The sequence below is a fragment of the Ursus americanus genome, chromosome 15 (genome assembly GCF_024610735.1).
Source record: "Ursus americanus isolate L20-20 chromosome 15, mUrsAme1.1.p, whole genome shotgun sequence".
Lineage (NCBI taxonomy): Eukaryota > Metazoa > Chordata > Mammalia > Carnivora > Ursidae > Ursus > Ursus americanus.
This window is the reverse complement of record NC_142141.1, coordinates 2953634-2970905: the sequence shown is the minus strand read 5'-3', so window position 1 is coordinate 2970905 and position 17272 is coordinate 2953634. Positions and strand designations below refer to the sequence as shown.

Below are 17272 nucleotides of genomic sequence, written 5' to 3'. Positions count from 1 at the left end.
GCTCGGGTCAGCGGCCCCACTCCCGCCGCCGGGGCGCGGGCCTCCTGTCGCGACAGCAGCGGTGCATTGTGGGGCTTGTAGTGCGGGGCTGGGGTTGGGTGGGTGGGCGCGGCCGCCGCAGTCGCAGCGGGGCCATCTTCGGCGGGCCGGCTGGTTCGGCCTGTGCAGCCCGCACCCGTGCCCCTCGCCCGGCCCGATGGCTCCGCGGCCGCTGAGCCCCTTGGTGCTGGCGCTGGGCGGCGCCGCGGCCGTGCTGGGCTCAGTACTCTTCATCCTCTGGAAGGCCTACTTCGGGCGCGGACGGGAGCGGCGCTGGGACCGGGGCGAGGCCTGGTGGGGCGCGGAGCCCGCCCGCCTCCCTGAGTGGGACGAGTGGGACGTGAGTGCCGGGCCGGGGTCTGGGCCTCCGCACCTGAACCTGAGGGGTGTGACGCCCCGCGAGGGCAGAAGCGCCTGGGTCGGGGACTTGGCGCCGCAGCCCGCAAGCCCCTGATGAAAGGGCGCGCGGCGGTAGCCGGACAGTCGTGAGTCCCAGAACGGAAGGATGGGTGGGCGTTTCGGGGGGGGGTGTGGCACCGCCCTGCGCGGCCGCAAGACCTGGGCTTCCTCGTGGGCGCCGGAGCTCCGAGGGCGCGGCCCCGGAGCGCTGTCGGGCCCGCGCTCGGTCCGGCCCGCGCTCGCCCTGCGCCTGCGCAGTACGCACAGCCCGCGCGGCCCGGGGCATGCCGGGAGAGGCCTCCGCCCCCTTCCCCGGCCCCCGGCCGGGGTGCGAGTTTTTCCCGTTGGGTGGTCCATGCGACCCTGGGACGTGGGGATTGTCAGTCTGAGAAGGCTGAGGCTTCGCGAGGGGAAGAAATTTCCCCGAGGTCACTCAGGAGAAGCCAGAAGAACGGGGTTTGAGATTCAGGACTCCAAAGGCAGCGCTGGTCCCTCTGCACCAGACCTTGCCTGCCTGCCGGTTGGCGGGTGAGGGCGGGGATGGGCGCTTTGGTGTCTTCCATCTTCCCTCGGGAAGGGTCCGGCGGGAGGGTGCCGGCCGCAACCTGACCTGTGCCCCACAGCCTGAAGACGAGGAGGACGAAGAGCCCCCGCTGGAGGAGTTGGAGCAGCGCGAGGTGCTGGTGCTGGGGCTGGATGGCTCGGGGAAGAGCACGTTCCTTCGCGTGCTGTCCGGGAAGCCACCGCTGGAAGGCCACATTCCCACCTGGGGCTTCAACTCTGTGCGGCTGCCCACCAAGGATTTCGAGGTGGACCTGCTGGAGAGTGAGCAGACCCCCCCCCCCCCGCCCCATACGCACCGTCTCCCCATCACTTCAGTTGGACCCAAGCCGGGGATCTTTGCTTGGGGGTGGCTCCAGCATGTATATCTAAGCAGGACACGTCCCTGTATGACATTCTTCTCCTGCCTCCCTGGGGCACAGCATACAGTCCAAACTCTGTGTTCTGACATGAGGGGCCATTCATGATTGGGCAGTTCCAGCTTGGTCACAGCCTGCCCCTCACCCCAACTGAAGCTCACAAACCTAACACTGAGATACCAAAAGCTAAAGTTTCCTGTATGCCAAGCATCTGACAGGCTTTACTTAATAAAATCCTCCCACAACTCCAAAAAACTCAAAACAGTTATTACCCTTGTTACATACATGAGGAAAGGGAGGCCCAGCAAGTTAAATAATTTATTTATTTATTCTGCTAATGCAGACTCTCTGGCTGGAGACTCTTGGTGTTAAGCACTGTGCTACATTGCTTGTTTCTGAAGGGTGCTTGCGGCTTTCTTTCTTCTGTCCTGTGCTTGCACTGTTCCCTCGGTCTGGAAAGCCCTTCTTCCCTTGATAAATTGCCACACCTCTTTCAGGATTTAGGTCAGGGGCACGTTGGTGGCTCAGTCCCTAGTGCATCGACTTGATCTCAGGGTCATGAGTTCAAGCCCCACATTGGGTGCGGAGCCTACTAAAAAATAAAAAAATAAAGAATGACTCTCTTAAAAAAAAGATAAGGTCAAACATGATATCCCTATGAAGTTTTATCTGACTCCCAGACTAGGTTAAGGGCTCTTCCTCTGAGCTGGTATTTGCCACATACCAGCCTATGCCCCTGACTAGGGGCACAGATGAGTCTGAGCCAGCTTTGGCCCCTAGGGCCCAGCCTCAAGCAGGTAACTGGGAGAGCTTGTTGAGTGAGTGATCAGAGAGGGTCTGGGCAGCCCCTGTCCTCAGTGTTAGGCTTTTTGGGATTCCGGGAGAGGTTGGCAGAGGGGCTTTTGAGAGGACAGCAGTACTCAGCCACCTGTGTCCCAACTACAGACTTGGTGGGAGAGATTAGTGGACTTCCTCCCAGACCATAAAGACTGGGTGGATTTAGTTAAGTACTAGGTGGTAGGATCAGACTCTGAGGGCCTGACTGTATGTTTCCTCCCTGATTGTGGCAAACATTGATATTCACCTGGAATTTGGTCCTTTAAACAAGATTTTCCCCGTCTCCCTTTCTTGTGCCAGGGATACAGAAGGGTCAAGTGGGATTCTGCACTTGACTCCCACTCTGGCAGAGAAAGTACCCCCCAACCCTGGGAGAAGGGGTTTGGTGTCTTCATGTTACCCAAGAGTCTGAGGTTCGATAGGGTCACTCCTGAATTCAAACCCAGATCTGCCATTCAAGTCTTGGAACTATCCCTTTCCATGACACTCACTTGGCTATGGTCTACAGTGCCTAGTCTGGAACCCAGCCAAGAATGAGCTGTTTGTGGATCTTTGATGACTCATCCCTTCCCCCCCTTCCGCCCCACTTCCTATATCCTATCCATTTTATTCGCCAGTTCCTTCAGCTTTATTTTCCAGTAGATTGTGCATCTGTCCCCTTCTCCCCACCTCCACCACTGCCTGCTTGGTCTGGGCCACCATCATTTCAGTACTATAATAGTGTCCTTGCTGGTCTTCCTGCTTTCACTTCTGTCCCCTACTGTCAGCCAGCAGTTTGCAGAAACCCATGTCACTCTTGTGTAAAACCTTTTAGGGGGATCCCCAACAACTTCACTGTAGCCTGACAGCCCCTGTATGGTCAAGCCCTGGCCCACCTTATTGGCTGTGGCTTCTTCCCCTCTCCCACTGGCACTGCCTTGGCCACTCTGGCTGCCTTCTCTCTCTCAGACACATTGAGCTTGCTCTTCCCTCTGCTTGTAATGCTTTCCTCTGCCTCTTCCCTTAGCTAGCTCCTTCTCATTATCCCAGACCCAGCTCACATGCTGCCTCCTCAGGGAGACCTTCCCAGACCACCCAGTCCAAAGCCACCCCCAGCCAGAAAACGGCTTTTTCTCTTTTATTTCCTTTCTGAAATGTGCTTATGTGCTGTTGCTGTGTCTGTCTTGGTTACAGAGGGAGCTCCTTCAGAGCAGCAGCTCCCTGTCTGCCTTGCCCACCTCTGTATCCCCAGCACCCAGATCAGTGCTTGGCACCTAGTAAGCACTCAGTAAATATTTGTTGAGTGCCTGCTATGTGCCAGGCATTGTGCTGAGGGCTTTGCGGGGATCCAGATGTAAACAGCTCTAACTCTCAAAGAGCATAGAGTCCACAAATGTCAGAAGTATATCCAGAAACACGAGGATGCAGGGTGGCTAATGGGGACAGTGCAGAGGGACAAGAAGGCAACCCAGGTTGGGGTACTACGTGGGCAGCCATGTGGTGGTAGGACTGAGTATGATGTTTGCAAGGAAAGAAAATGGGGTGACCAGACTGAACAAGAGACACTGAATGGAGAATGGCTGTGCGCAGGCTGGGCAGGGAGTCCTGGCTTTTGACCACACTATCACTGTCAGGGGAGAAAGCTAGGAATTGGCAGGAAGCAGCCCAGGAAAAAGAACCGGAGAGTACAATTTAATGAGCACCTTGTATGCCACTCTGTGAACGGTGCATTGAGTATGGTACCTTTGGGTGTTGCTGCAACCTGTTAGTAGGTAAATTCAGTGAGGAGGAGAACGCTGCTGCTCGAGGGTAGTGACTTGCCCAGGGAGCCCCAGCTGTCAGAGCCAGAGGTAAATCGGATTGGCTCCAGAGCCTGTGGTCTTCCTTGCCCCTGGCTGGTGGAGCCTTGGAAAGCTGGAAGTGGGGTGGTACTGGGACTACGTGTAGAGAGCTGGGGCCCAGGGAGGCTCTGAGCTGGCCCCTGGCCTCTCCTCAGTCGGTGGCAGCCAGAACCTACGCTTCTACTGGAAGGAGTTTGTGAATGAAGTTGACGTGCTGGTGTTCATGGTGGACTCGGCTGACCGGCTGCGGCTGCCCTGGGCCCGGCAGGAACTGCACAAGCTGCTGGACAAGGACCCTGACCTGCCTGTCGTTGTGGTGGCCAACAAGCAGGTGAGGGCCATGGGAGGCTGGCTTAGACCAGTTGGGCTTGATCCACTGACCCCTGGGCAGGAGCACAGGAGAGAGATTCAGGCCCAGGCCTGTGACCTGGAGCACCTGGCTGAGATGCTGGCCCCCACTCTTCTACCTGTGCTTTCTCCTCATCCCTGATCCTCATCCTCTGTCTGCCTTCCTCTTCGCCTCCCTGTCACCCATCGTCCTGGAGAAATGAGAAAAATAATGATTAAGCATCCACTATATGTCAGGTATGGTTTTGAATGACATTTCATATTATGCTTCTAATTGACCCTACCAGGTACGGGATACTATTCCCATTTTACAGATTGGAAATACAAAGCTCAGAGAGGTTTTGTAATCTCCCCAAGGTTGTACACCTTGAAAAAATGGGATGTCTGACTCCAAAACTTGTGCCTTTTCCACTCTGCCATGTCCTTGTGACTTCCAGCTCTAGATCAAAGAGCTAAAGCTGAGAAGTGATAAGCTGAGCAGATGAAAATAACAGTAATAACTAACATTTATAAGTGTGCTTATAGTGTGCCAGGCTGAGAACCCTTCAATCATGACCTCACTGAAATCCTACAAAACCCCATGACAGGCGTTGTTATTATCCTTCAGTGCCCAAAGTTAAAACTGGTATATGGCAAAGTCAGGATTTGAACTCAGATCTTCCTCAAAGCTCCTGCTCTTAACTACACTATACTTCTACTGGGCCTTTGGCTCAGCAGCCCTCGGCATCACAGACTTAAGGTGCCATTCTCAATACATACCGGGTAAAACCTTGCCACAGTACAGAGTTCTGTCATTTTTCCTGTGGCCTGCCCCACATCCCTGAGAGCCATGGCACTTGTTTCCAACCTGACTTGGAGAGAAACTATACATCTTTGACCCCAGTTTCCCCTGCCTGTCAGGAAATCCTTAACAATCATTTATAAATATGTAACCATACGTCCTGGTCTGCCTGGGATGGTCCCCATTTATGCCTGTTGTTCTGGTATGATTATTAATAGTGCCCACTTTAAGTCTTAGAAGTACCCTGGTTTAGATGATGAATTACATCATCATTCTGTTTATAAACTATAATTATGAGGATAAGTCTAAGTGCCTCTCACAATGCCTGGCTTATAGGAAGAGCTGTTTCTCACTGCAGTGGCTAATGGTGGTATGAAAAGAAGTTGGTACAAAGGAAATTCAAAGATGAGAGGATTTAGACCCAGGGGCCCAGGGGCCACTTCTGGGAACTTAGGCCCCGGTGTTCCCCAGGATAGCCAAAGAATAGTTCTTTTCATGGATGACAGTGTGGGTGCTGGAAAACTGTGAGCTCTGTTCCAACTGGCTTCTCCGTCTCATCCCAGGACCTGAGTGAGTCCGTGAGTATGGTGGAGCTGCAGCAGGAGCTGGGCCTGCAGGCTGTCGATAGCCAGCGGGAGGTTTTCCTCTTGGCAGCCAGCATCGCCCCTGCAGGACCCGGCTTTGAAGACCCCGGCACCGTGCATATCTGGAGACTGCTCTTGGAGCTTCTCTCCTAGGCTGGCCCCCACCTGCTCACCACCCAACCCTGGAGATCCCAGTCCTGCTGCTCCCGCTTCTCTCCTGCCAGCTTGGGCCTGAGGCAGGAGCCATGTGGCAGCACTTCCTTCTCTCCTCCCACCCTCCAGTGCGGGGCCTGGGCAAGGCCAAGAACCACATAGAAGCCTTCCAGGTGAGGTGGCCATGAGGCTGAAGTGGGGAGGCAGGTGAGGCAGATAGTGGAAGAGCATGGTGTCTGGCTCACTCCAGGCTGGAAGTGGACCCAGCTTTCACCACTGAAGACACCCTCCTTCTCTGATGTGTACAGTAAGGTGCTCAGTGGGCTCAGTTCTCCCCTCCGCAGGTCCCGGTGATTGAGAACTGGGATAGTGTCAGAAGTACTCCCAGTCTAAACCATTCCCTCCTGGTGACTTCATGCCCCTCTCATGCAGGCGGGTTCTGGGCAGTACACTGAGCCTTGGCTCCAGGGCCCACGGTGTCCTGCTCCACCCGGCTGGCTCGAGGCCTTGTGCTATCTCTGCCTCTCTGGCCCTGGGACCGTCATTTTAAAGAGATGATTTCCATGTTTTTTTCTAATTTGGAGGTAAGATTTTCCAGCCATGAAGGTAAGAAGTGCTGGGACAAACCTGGAGATCCTAGCAAGGAGTTTTCTGAAACCTCCCTGCTTCTCCAAGCCAAGCCTGCCCGCCAGACTGCAGCATCCAGTGGTATTCACCCCTGTCGGGAAGACGAAAGGCTTATCTCCCCCTCATCTGGAGACAGAAGCCGCTGCTCTTGCACTAGCTGGGCCAATGCCCATGTTTACAGAGGTCTGGGGAAGGACCCTGGGTCCCTGGGGCGAAGACTGTCAACTGGAGCTGGGTGTTGGCCTCAGAACTGCATTTTAATTATTTATTTATTTATACAAGGAACAGACCAAAGTTTCAGGTTCTGTTTCTAGGTGCTGTTATCAAAACTCCAGATGACTGTCATGGAAAATCTGTGTCTTTGGAATTGTGAGACGTGTGATAACCTGCACGTCAGTGGAGACAAAGCTCTAGCTTTCCCCCATCATTTACAGCTGTAATCCGTATCCTACTTTATGTCGATCCACATGAACTTAAAACTCCACCGCTTGGCCCAGTATGTCAAAAGGACACAACCCCCTTCCGTGTAGGTGGTAACTCCAGGAAAGGAAATTTCAATCATGTAAGTCCAAGTGAAAAGAAATGGGAATTAGCAGATCAGCCAACCGGGTACCTGAGGCTTTGGGTACGCCAGCCTTTCTGGACCTGCTGATTCCCCAACTAAGAGTTAGAATTTCTGTTCTCTCCAGTGTACACTCCATGATTCTCCTGTTTCTGGTGATCAGCCAGTTTACCTATATATTGACACTTCTCTTTAGTGCAGGCAAAGGAAGGAGGCTTTTGTCTTCCAGGGGCCATGAGTAATCAGTAGCCACAGATGGACTGTTTTTTAGAGGAGATACCCAACTCGGTTTGCTTTTTAATTGAGAATAGAGATGATGTGCCTTCATTTCACTTGACATTGACTCAGTGTGCCTCAGTTCCATGCTGTGGCCTACGTGAGAAGAGGCACGGGGAGGCTTGGTGGAGTGGGACACTCCTGAAGTCCAGAAGTGTGACTGTAGTCAGAGTGGCCTGTTGTGCTCTTGGGCTGTGGACGTAGTGACAGAGTCACTGTTCTTTGAAATTCTAATTAACTTTCTGAAGAAGAAAGATTTGTCTGCTTTTATTTTAAATACTTAAGGAATGACTTGGCTTTTAGAGTAGCCTTTGAAATTTTGCTGACAACTTTTCATTTTGACATGGAAAGATGGTGAAACTTTACTTCTTTGTTCTATAAACTCCACCTTGTTCTCCAGTGCTTGACATTTACCTCTGGAACCAGCACTGTTGTAGGGGACCCTTTTCTAATTAAGATCTGCCTTTGGTTTAATGAGTATCATTATGTAATACAATTTCCAAAGTCCCCAGTGAGGGGAGTGAACTTGAATGAAGAGTTTAGCACTGTATCTACTTGAGCAACTTCTGAAGACCACTCCCAGAACTGACAGGTCCCAGTGGTACACCAGAAGACACGCACCACTGGGGGAGCTGAAGTTCCCCCGACACTTGCCCTGTGGGTGTGCCACATCACATCTGTGGCTGACCGCTGTGCTCCTCTCGTGGGACTGCTGGCCTGTCCTCCAGGCAGAGTGCCAAACCGCGCTCATCCATACTGGTTTCTGCCAGGACTAGACTGGGCAAAGTAGAGGAATGGGCCTCTCTTGCGACAGCCGTGTGCCTGGCCTGTGCTCCTCTTACCCAGTTGCTCCTGAATGTGACTTTCTGATTCACCAGCCCAGATCACCTGCTCCTGGGTACCAGCCGTTATCTGGAGTTCATCTCAAAGTGAGTTTTCTGAGCTAGCGCGGGTGACACTTTTCCCCAAGACTGCCCCAACACTAACAGCTTCCAACCTACCTGAGCATGGGATGGGGGTCAAATGTCAGACCCTCTCCTTTTCTAATGAAGGCAACTGGAAGGAAGGCTCTGGATCTGAGAGAGCAGGTGGGCACTCCACATCGGAGGGAAGCTTCTGCTTCTGCTTGCCTGTTGAACCGATGCCTAATTATTCAGCCTGACGCTGATGGCTTCTGGTCTTAAGAATCACTTAATGCAATGTGGCTTCTGATTTTCCATTCTCTCACCTGCTGCCAGCCCCCTGAGGAAGGCCAGCTTGGCCCAAAGCTTGGTCATGTGGATGGTCTAAGCAAGAAGGCTCCGAGACCACCAGCTTGACTGGCTGCTTATCCCAAGGAGCCTCTGGTACCTCTTGGTACCCGGAACCGCTGGTTGTAGGCTTGCACTGACACGTATCCAGCCGTAAGGACGGGGGTGGAGTGATGAAATCAGTCCATCACAGCGCTCCCAGTCCTCCACGGAGAGGTGCTGATGAAAATCTGAGGACTCCTGCCTGTCTGAATGAGGAAGAGCTCAGAGGAAGAGTCCTTAACCTAGCTTCATTGTCTGGCTGATTGAACCCTGGATTCTGCAAAATCTGTTCCCACTTGTCTTTGGAAGACATTTTGTTCTTTTGCTTTTTTAATAGCAGCTGCCAGCACTTTGAACTAGCTGCTGAGACTCACCTGCCGTGTTCATCCTCGTGCGCCTGCCCGCACCCCAGACCTGGAATAGCCGAGCCGTCTTCCTGTCACATTTGTGGGCTCACATATCTTCTGTCCTTTCTAGTGGCTGTGAAAAGAACTCCAGCGTTTCCTCATTTGCTGCCTCTGTCAGGTGGGCCCATGAAGTACATAGGGAGAATTCCCATCAAAGATCCAGAAGTAGAGGCCTTGCTGTCCCAGCCCACGCCCTGCGAAGCCAGACCCACAGGGTTGCCAAGGACAAACTACGTAAGGGAGAGCTAGTGGCTGTTTGAGGCACACAATAAATGCCAAAAACTCAGATATGGTTTCATTTGAATTCTGGTTTTGAGGAGTATATCCTGGGTGCTTACAGTTCAGTGAGGGGCAGGTATGGAGGGTGGTCCCAGAATACTTCCAGTGACACAGTCATTTGTCAACAGCAAATCCCAGTCCCCTGGCCCTTCAGCCTACATGGAAGTGGGGTGGTAAGGAACTTGGGCTTTGGCCTAACTTCGTACCTTTTGGGAAGAATCCAAACCTGGCTGCCATTCCTCAGGAGTTCTAGCTGACGGGGCCAGAGGTCAGAATGGACCATTCCCCCAGCACCTGCCTTGGGCTCAGCTGTGATTCCCAGGGAAGGTGCTTGCACTCAAGCCCAGCCTGGTGGGGGATGTCAAGCAGATTAAAAGGCAGTTATAACTGGTATGTATTGCTACAGGAAGTCTGGGGTGTAGGGACAACAGGACACTTACACAGCCTAAGGATGGGGGACAGTGGCAGGAAAGGCTTCCCAAAATTGGCACCTGAATTGGGTAAAGAAACAAGGGGACAGCTGTCAAAGGCCTGAGTTTGGAGTGTTGTGGAGGACCTTATAAGGCCAAATAAAAGCCCTCATGAGTGGGGCGCCTGGCTGGCTCAGTCTGTGGAGCATGTAACTCTGTCTCAGGGTCACAAGTTCAAGCCCGTGCTGGGCACGGAGCCTACTTGAAAGAAAAAAAGCCCCCAGCTGCAGGCTAGATTCCAAAGGCTGTGTGTGCACTGCTTACAAGGGCCAGTCATTGCTGGGGGCTAAGCCAGCTGGGTCCCATAGGAGGGGTTTCTGGGACCCTGCCCATTTCCAGCCTGCCCTGATAGTATGGGACAGATGGGCTGCCTTCAGGGACTGAAGAGGAGGATAGCAAGTGAAAGCCCAGGCTTAGCTGTTGGACTGACTTGACTTCAAACCTCAAACTGGCCTCTCAAGACTCAGTTTCCTTACCTGTAAAAGGATAAAGCCACACACCTTGCAGGGTTTTATGTGAAATGATCTGTGTAAAAACACCAAGTCTTTTTTAAGAGCGGTAAAAAGAACCAGATTTGAGGGGCCCTTCTAGGGAAACATTAAGAATGAGAGGGGTTTTGTATTATATAATAGCTGAAGATAAAGTATCAAGAGCAGAAAATGCCCAGTGCCCACCCCACAATGTGCCTGTGATCCTGTTAAGTGAGTCATCACCTCACATCACCAAGTTAGGCAGCCCTGCCCCAGGCAATGGCCACGGTGTACCCAGTACCTGGCACACAGGTGCTATTCAGCAGTCCAACAGTCTCAGATTTGGGGGCCTCAGGTTCCTTTCAGGGCAAGCGATCTGAAGAGCAGTGGAGGCCAGTTACAAGGAAGCAGCAGTACAGCTCCTCACCCTCTGGCCCTCGAGCCAATCCACTCGCCTCCAGCCCAGGAGGGGGCTAGCGCTGGCGAGACAGACCCCTCCCAAGCAGCGCAGGGTTAGCAGCAGGCTTCTGTACAAGGGTTAATACTGTGCAGGAAACCAAGACAGAGCAATGGAACCAGAACAGGGGACAAAAGGAGGGCGCCCACGCCCAAGAGGGGGTGGGAATGTGGCACACAAAGGGCTGGATGGCCTCTCTGCCCCAGCTGAGTGGGTTTTCACAGGGGCAGTCCTAGGGCTTGGTTGGGAGGGGAACACACAACCACCAGAGAGTAAAATAGTCTTGTTTTATTATGTACAGACCATAGGTACACAGACCACCTACTCTGAAAACAGTAGGTTCTGACTTTCCTCAGGGCTCTCAGAAGCCTCTTGGAGACAGTTCCTTCCCCCAGAAAGGGGAATGTGAGTGCGCACGCGCACGCATGTAATATGATTCCATGGGGGTTGATGGGCCTCATCTAGCCACATGCCCCTTCTTGCCTTAAACCCTGGCTTTGAGCTTCTCTGGTCCAGGAGGAGATCTTAGCCTGGGGCAGGCATAAGCCAATCATTCAACCTCCATCTTATTCTTCTGCAAAGAATCAATGAAGGTTTGCCACTCTGCTGGGTAAAAACGCTTATAGACGTTGATCTTATTCCGAATCTGTTTCGGGGTATCTTGATAGTAATTCTTCTCATCCCGGGCCATAGCCTAAGAAGGGAGAAAGGCCACTTGAGGAGGGCTGGACAGGCAAAGGCTCAAATCCTACTACTGCCTGAGTTGGGCAAGCCACTTTGTGTCCCTCAAGTCCAGGTTCCTCACCTCAAAAACCACGGTGTATGTGGGGAAATGGGTGCAGACGCCCTTGGGGACCAGGCAGGAGCTGTGGCCAGATGAATAGCTTATGCTCCATCCATAGCCAGCTGATCCCACTTGGGCACCCGAGTCCACTGCAGCCAGATCTTTCCATTTTTAAGAGAAGTCAGAAACATGAACTTTAATTTGAAAACTCCCATAATTAAAACGGCACCTAGTTCAAGTTCTTTAAAAACACCATGCAAACAAAACAACATATCTGTGAGTGGAATATGAACCACAGGTCAGTCAGTCTATCCCAGCTATAAGCATCTGTCCATGAGGTCAATTTCCTAAAGTCTCTCTTTCCTTCCTTTTTTCCACTCAGTCTCAGGCAAGAGACAAGCAGATGAAATCCCAAATGGTCCAGGGTGCCTTCCCAACAGACCCAAGTGGTTCCTCCTGCCAGGCCCGAACCACTCACCTTATAGTCCTCCCCATGATTCTCCACCATGTAGCGCACATAGTCAATGAGGTCTCGAGACAGAGTGTTTCCTTTCTTTTCTGGAAGGCTGGCTTCTGCCTCTAGGTCTGGGGTGAGAAACCAGGACACAGAAAATGAGGTTTTCCCTCCTGCACTTTTCAAGTTGCCCAGTCATCCTTTCACCCCATCCCAAACCATGGCCATCAGATGGGCTTTGCCACTCCATCCCCACATTCAGTGCTCTTCAGCCCCTGCCTATGACACAATCATGTATCAGTGTGTGACAACTACCTAAAAGGTAAGTCACCTCTCTTTGAGTCTCAGCTGGGTAAAGGGCAGGCGCCAAACTAATAATCTCTACTTAGTACCAGGTCCTGGGGACAGAGATGATACATTGCCTACCACAGGTCAGGACTCCCTTCCATCTCCAAAACTCCCTGAGAATTTCTTTTCTTGAAGTGTTACAATAATAGGGTGAAATGGAAAGGTATGAAGGAAAACTAAAGCTGCAGGAACCAGGGCCTGAGGCTGGGGCCAGGTGCCTCACTGCTCCATGTGAGGGCAAAAGCCAAGCTGTGGAGCCAATCATGACTTCGATGTTAAAATAGCTAGGAAGGGGCGCCTCGGTGGCTCAGTCAGACATCCGATGCTTGGTTTCAGCTCTGGTCATGATCTCATGGGTCGTGAGATCGAGTCCCATGTCGGAGTCTGCTTATCCTTCTCCCTCTGCTCCTCCCCCCAGTCTCACTCTCTCCCTCACTCTGGAATAAATAAATAAAATCTTTAAAATTAATTAATTAAGTTAAATAGCTAGGCAAATACTCCCCATTTCTGAACTAGGAGAAAAACAGCTCACAGAAGCAAGGTGGTCAAATGTTATCCAGGGGTTAAGTGCTAAATTGCTTATAGTCAAAATTATCTTTGACTTGGCTGCTAGGGGCCGGGGTTGGGGGGGGGGGAGCAGGGAAATGGGGAGTTGTTGTTTAATGGGTAGAGTTCCATTTTTGAAGATGAAAAAGTTCTGGAGATCTAATGCATGACATAAACATACTTTACTGAGCTATATAGTTAAAAATGATTAAGATGGTAAACTTTATGTGATATGTTTTTTACCACAATTTTAAAAAATTCTTTAAAGAATGAGAAGTAAAAATTTTAAAAATTTAACAGTACGTACACCTGACTTTATTTATGCAATCCTGTGTAGTAATTCTTATGAGAATCACTGATAGGAACTCAAGGAATTCTCTATCAATTGGCCATTTAAAACCCTTTTAACTTCAGGAGAACCGTTAAACATCTTGGACAGGTAAGAAGAAGATGGGTGGAGAATTTCAGAGTATTCCTGCTTCCCTGCAGAATTTACTTTGCTCTGTTTTAGTATTCAGGCTCTGTAGCATTAAGATACATGAAACTGATTTGTTCCTGAAAATATTAAATGAGATGGGGGAATCTCTATACAAATCTGCTCATCCTTAAATTCGTGACAAGCTGAACATGTGCCTGAGACTCTGGTTTCTTTTCTATCCTCTTGGGCACCTGGCTGCATCCTCCCCGAACATCTTTGACCTCACTTCACACACTTGAGTTTAGGAAGTACACTGAAAATGTCCCAGTCAGAGACAGGCTTAACTTTGTGAGCCCCTGACAGCTCCCTTCTTCCCTCTGAGGCTGTTTTTTCCATCTGTAAAATGAAGACATCTGAGGGCCCTTCCCAGGCCTGACTGTGCAGGATGATGACCTAGAGGAATGTGGCCAGCACCCACCACTTAGCACATAGGGCTTCCGCACAAGCTCCTTCGGCCTCTCATCTCCGTCCACCTCCATGGCCTTCACCTGCAGAGAACAGAGCCTATGAGACCAGCAGACAAAGGAAGGATCCTGGATGAGGGAAAATTCTAGAGGCTCCTGCCCATCCCAACAAAACTGCATTACTTATGAGAATCCCTACATATATTCAGGCAGGAAGAGATGCCAGAGAGAACCAATGTCCCGGAGGCTTTACGGTTTCCAAAAGGGACTTAAGGAAGCAATTCACCTTTCTGTGCCTATCTATAAAATGGGCATAATACTCCTTGCCTACCTCACCTCATGTGTGCTAATCAAGTGGAATGCCCATGCAAGCCTTTTATAATTTACAGTGAGGACGTATCAGATATCTTCTCTATGAAGAGGAGCGACCTGACGGTGCTTGGCTATAGCTCCACATTTGATCAGGAAACAGCGGTGCCATCTTCCTCTGGCGTGAAAGGATAAAAAGAAACGTGTCTAAAAGCAATGGGACAGGGGCGCCTGGGTGGCTCAGTCAGTTAAGCATCTGCCTTCAGCTCAGATCATGATCTGAAGGTCCTAGGATGGAGCCCTGTGTCAGGCTCCCTACTCAGCAGGGAGTCTGCTTCTCCCTCTGCCTTCCCCGTGCCCCCCCATCATGCTCTCTAATAAATAAATAAATAAATTCTTTAAAAATAAGTAAATAAATAATAAATAAGAGCAATGGGACAAATCCAATCAGTAAGTCCATTCATTAGGTTAACTCTTGAGCACTAGTCACATCCTAAGCACCACTGGATGAAACACAAAGTCCTTGTCCCCAAGGAGATTATGTTGAGGGAAAGAGGCACAGACAATAAACAAAGAAACATATAAAACACCATCAAGTATTTACAAATGCTATGAGTTAAAGCAGGAAAGAAATTACTAAGAAAGGGTGCTATTTTCGAAAGTGTGGTGCAGAAAAAGACTTATTTGCATTAGATGACTGGGGGAAGATGTAAGTAAGAGTAAGTAAAAATCCCAAACTCTGGGAGTCCTTATTCGGAAAGTTAAGGGCAGAAAAAGATAAATTCTGTGAAGTACCACTGAGATGCCAAGGGACCCAAACAGGTTAATTTCGGATGGGAAAAGAAAATGGAGAAGAAAAGGGGGGAGCTCCAATCCAGGTCCAATGCTGGGGAGTAGGAGGGTGGGGGTAAAGAGCCGTTCAACCACAGTCAGTGCAGGCTGCTGGAGTTGGCTGTGGGAGGTCGCAAACCCAGGAAACGCGTGAACGTGGCAATGTACCGGAGGAAGTTCTGAAACCCAGCTAAATATGGTGGTAAACAGGGGTCAAGGGCCGGGACCCTGCCATATCAGTACCTTTCTCTTACGGAGGGGCACCGCCTTGTTGGGGTCCATAACCAACCCCATCTCGGCCAGGTTCTGCCGCACCGATTTGGCGTGGTCCCAGGCATGTCGGATGTGGGAGCTACAGGCAAAGAGAGAGAGAGATCGCGGAACCGTCATCTCGCCGGCCATCCCAGCCGATGTCCCCTGCCTCCTAAACCCCGGTCCCCTCACCACTCGATCCGTGGTGCTGCTTTCCGTCGAGCATTCCGGTTCAGACGCTTCCGGTTAACATTGTAACCGAACTTCTGCCTCCTGGTCTTCCCCTTGGCCTTGGGCATTGCCTTGACCACCAAACCGGCAACTAAACCTGGGGAGCTCTCACTCGCAGCACCTCGTGTCGCAGACTACTTCCGGCGGATGCGCGCGAGGGTTCGCAGGGTTTTTTTTTGGGAAATGTAGTCCTCCCTACAGCGACATCATGCAGATTACCACGACTCCCAGAATGCAATGAGCGGTTGGCGCCTGCGTACAAGCTCAGCAAAGTCCTTTCCCTCCTCCCCTTCCATGACCTCATCAGGAGGCGGAGTTTTGCGTCCGTATTTTCTCCCAAAGCAGTTGCCGGGGACATGGCAGCTCCTGGTCCTGTGACTCCGGGGGCACCTTTTGAACCATCACAGCCCCCAGTCATTGAGGGCTTTAGCCCCAGTATCTACAACACTCAAGAAAGCTTCAAGGAAAAATTTCTTCGCAAGACCCGCGAGAACCCAATGGTACCCATAGGTAAGCAGGTGTTGTAGGAACTGTAGACGGAGAGGATAGTGAGGTCTGAGGGAATGAATTAGGGGAGGAGCGGGAGAGCCAAGCGGGACGGGAGTGAGACTGGACAGGAGTGACACTGGACGGGAATTGTGGCGAAGGGGCCAGGCGCTGAGAAGTGATCCTGACTGGAGCGGGAGCTGGGCGGGATTGAGGACTGAGGTGGAGCGAGCCCTGTAACTGGGAGGACCCTACCTCGACCAAACCCTCCCACTAGGCCCTACCCCCTTTCCCTCAGCTGTCGTTCAGAGCTCTGGACTCTTGAGTACCGGAGGCCCACAGCGCGGAGGGGCCTCCGGGGCCGGAACGTGCCACTCCCCACCTACTTTGTCCCCTCCTCAGGCTGCCTGGGCACGGCGGCCGCCCTAACCTACGGCCTCTACTGCTTCCACCGGGGTCAGAGCCACCGCTCTCAGCTCATGATGCGCACCCGGATCGCTGCCCAGGGCTTCACGGTCGCAGCCATCTTGCTGGGTCTGGCTGCATCTGCTATGAAGTCTCGATCCTGAGTCCGTGACCTGGCCCTGAAAGTTACGCAGAGATCATTCCCAGCCCCAGGAGCAACCACCGGTCCCTCTACCTGACTTATCCCCTGACAAGCCCCCGTATCAGCAGGGGAGGAAGTGGCCAATTGTGTAACTGACAGATGTTTTTTCAGGAATCTCAGATTCGGTTCAGTTTGGGTGTTGCATACTTATATTTGTGCCCCACTTTCTTCATTTCCTACTTAATAAACTGATCTAATTGTAGTTTGGTGAGTTCATTCTCAGTCTAGCCCCGCAGGGTTTTTGGTCTTTGGTTTTAGAAGGGATTGTCTAAAGACTATAGGGGTCCTTAGAAATCTTAGTCTAATGATTCCCAAACTTTTCTGTTAACAATCACCTGGGGAACTTGTTAAAAGTAGATATTCCGTAGAGTGATGCTATTTGAAAAAAACTGATCTTTCCAACAATTTTCAAGCTTTCAACAGGAAAACCTCCCTTCAGATGACGCTGGCCATGGCCCTGTCCAAGGCAGGGGGGTTCTGCCCTCCACTTTGCTTCAGCTCCTCACCCCACTCCCACCTCCTGAGAGCACCTAGGGCTCCACTGATGTAGACCATCCCCACTTGGTTCTTGATGCATCTTACAGAACAGGAAACTGAGCCTCAGAGGAGCAACCTGGTGGAGTGGTAAGAGCACAGTCACAAAGCTTGGTTTGTGTACCTAGTGTTTGAGGGTTAGGGAAGCAAAGAGGCTGGGGGCCTTGAGCGAACTCTACAAGAGGCAACATGTAAGCTTCTCATTCATGTAGTCTCAGACAAATATTCCTGGACTGTGGTCAGATCTAAAGTGTTGATTTAGTGGGACCCAGGCTCCTTCCATGTGT

The 17272-nt window shown here is 51.5% G+C and overlaps 3 protein-coding genes across 5 annotated transcripts; 2 read left to right on the top strand and 1 right to left on the bottom strand.

Annotated features, from left to right (window-relative positions):
• Window positions 1–98: 98 nt before the first annotated feature.
• On the top strand, window positions 99–9331 carry ARL10 (ARF like GTPase 10). Of its 3 annotated transcripts, none has more exons than XR_006780554.2 (5): window positions 99–379; window positions 1062–1263; window positions 4171–4346; window positions 5708–6054; window positions 6471–9331. XR_006780554.2 is itself a non-coding variant. In XM_045802410.2 (4 exons), the coding sequence occupies exons 1-4, from the start codon at window positions 197–199 to the stop codon at window positions 5879–5881; spliced, it is 735 nt and encodes a 244-aa protein (XP_045658366.1). In that variant the 5' UTR covers window positions 99–196; the 3' UTR covers window positions 5882–9331. The 3 variants fall into 3 exon arrangements, 1 of the variants encoding a protein (XP_045658366.1); XR_006780548.2 differs by having other exon boundaries at window positions 6466–9331; XM_045802410.2 differs by having other exon boundaries at window positions 5708–9331.
• Window positions 9332–10994: 1663 nt separating this feature from the next.
• On the bottom strand, window positions 10995–15576 carry NOP16 (NOP16 nucleolar protein). The gene is made up of 5 exons (XM_045802825.2): window positions 15320–15576; window positions 15119–15227; window positions 13750–13819; window positions 11984–12090; window positions 10995–11415 (listed from the first exon to the last, which is right to left on the bottom strand). Exons 1-5 carry the CDS (start codon window positions 15424–15426, stop codon window positions 11272–11274), a joined length of 537 nt encoding a protein of 178 aa, XP_045658781.2. The 5' UTR covers window positions 15427–15576; the 3' UTR covers window positions 10995–11271.
• A 90-nt stretch (window positions 15577–15666) lies between these two features.
• HIGD2A (HIG1 hypoxia inducible domain family member 2A) lies at window positions 15667–16653 on the top strand. Its single transcript, XM_045802951.1, has 2 exons — window positions 15667–15868; window positions 16247–16653. The coding sequence occupies exons 1-2, from the start codon at window positions 15715–15717 to the stop codon at window positions 16411–16413; spliced, it is 321 nt and encodes a 106-aa protein (XP_045658907.1). The 5' UTR covers window positions 15667–15714; the 3' UTR covers window positions 16414–16653.
• The last annotated feature ends 619 nt before the right edge of the window (window positions 16654–17272 follow it).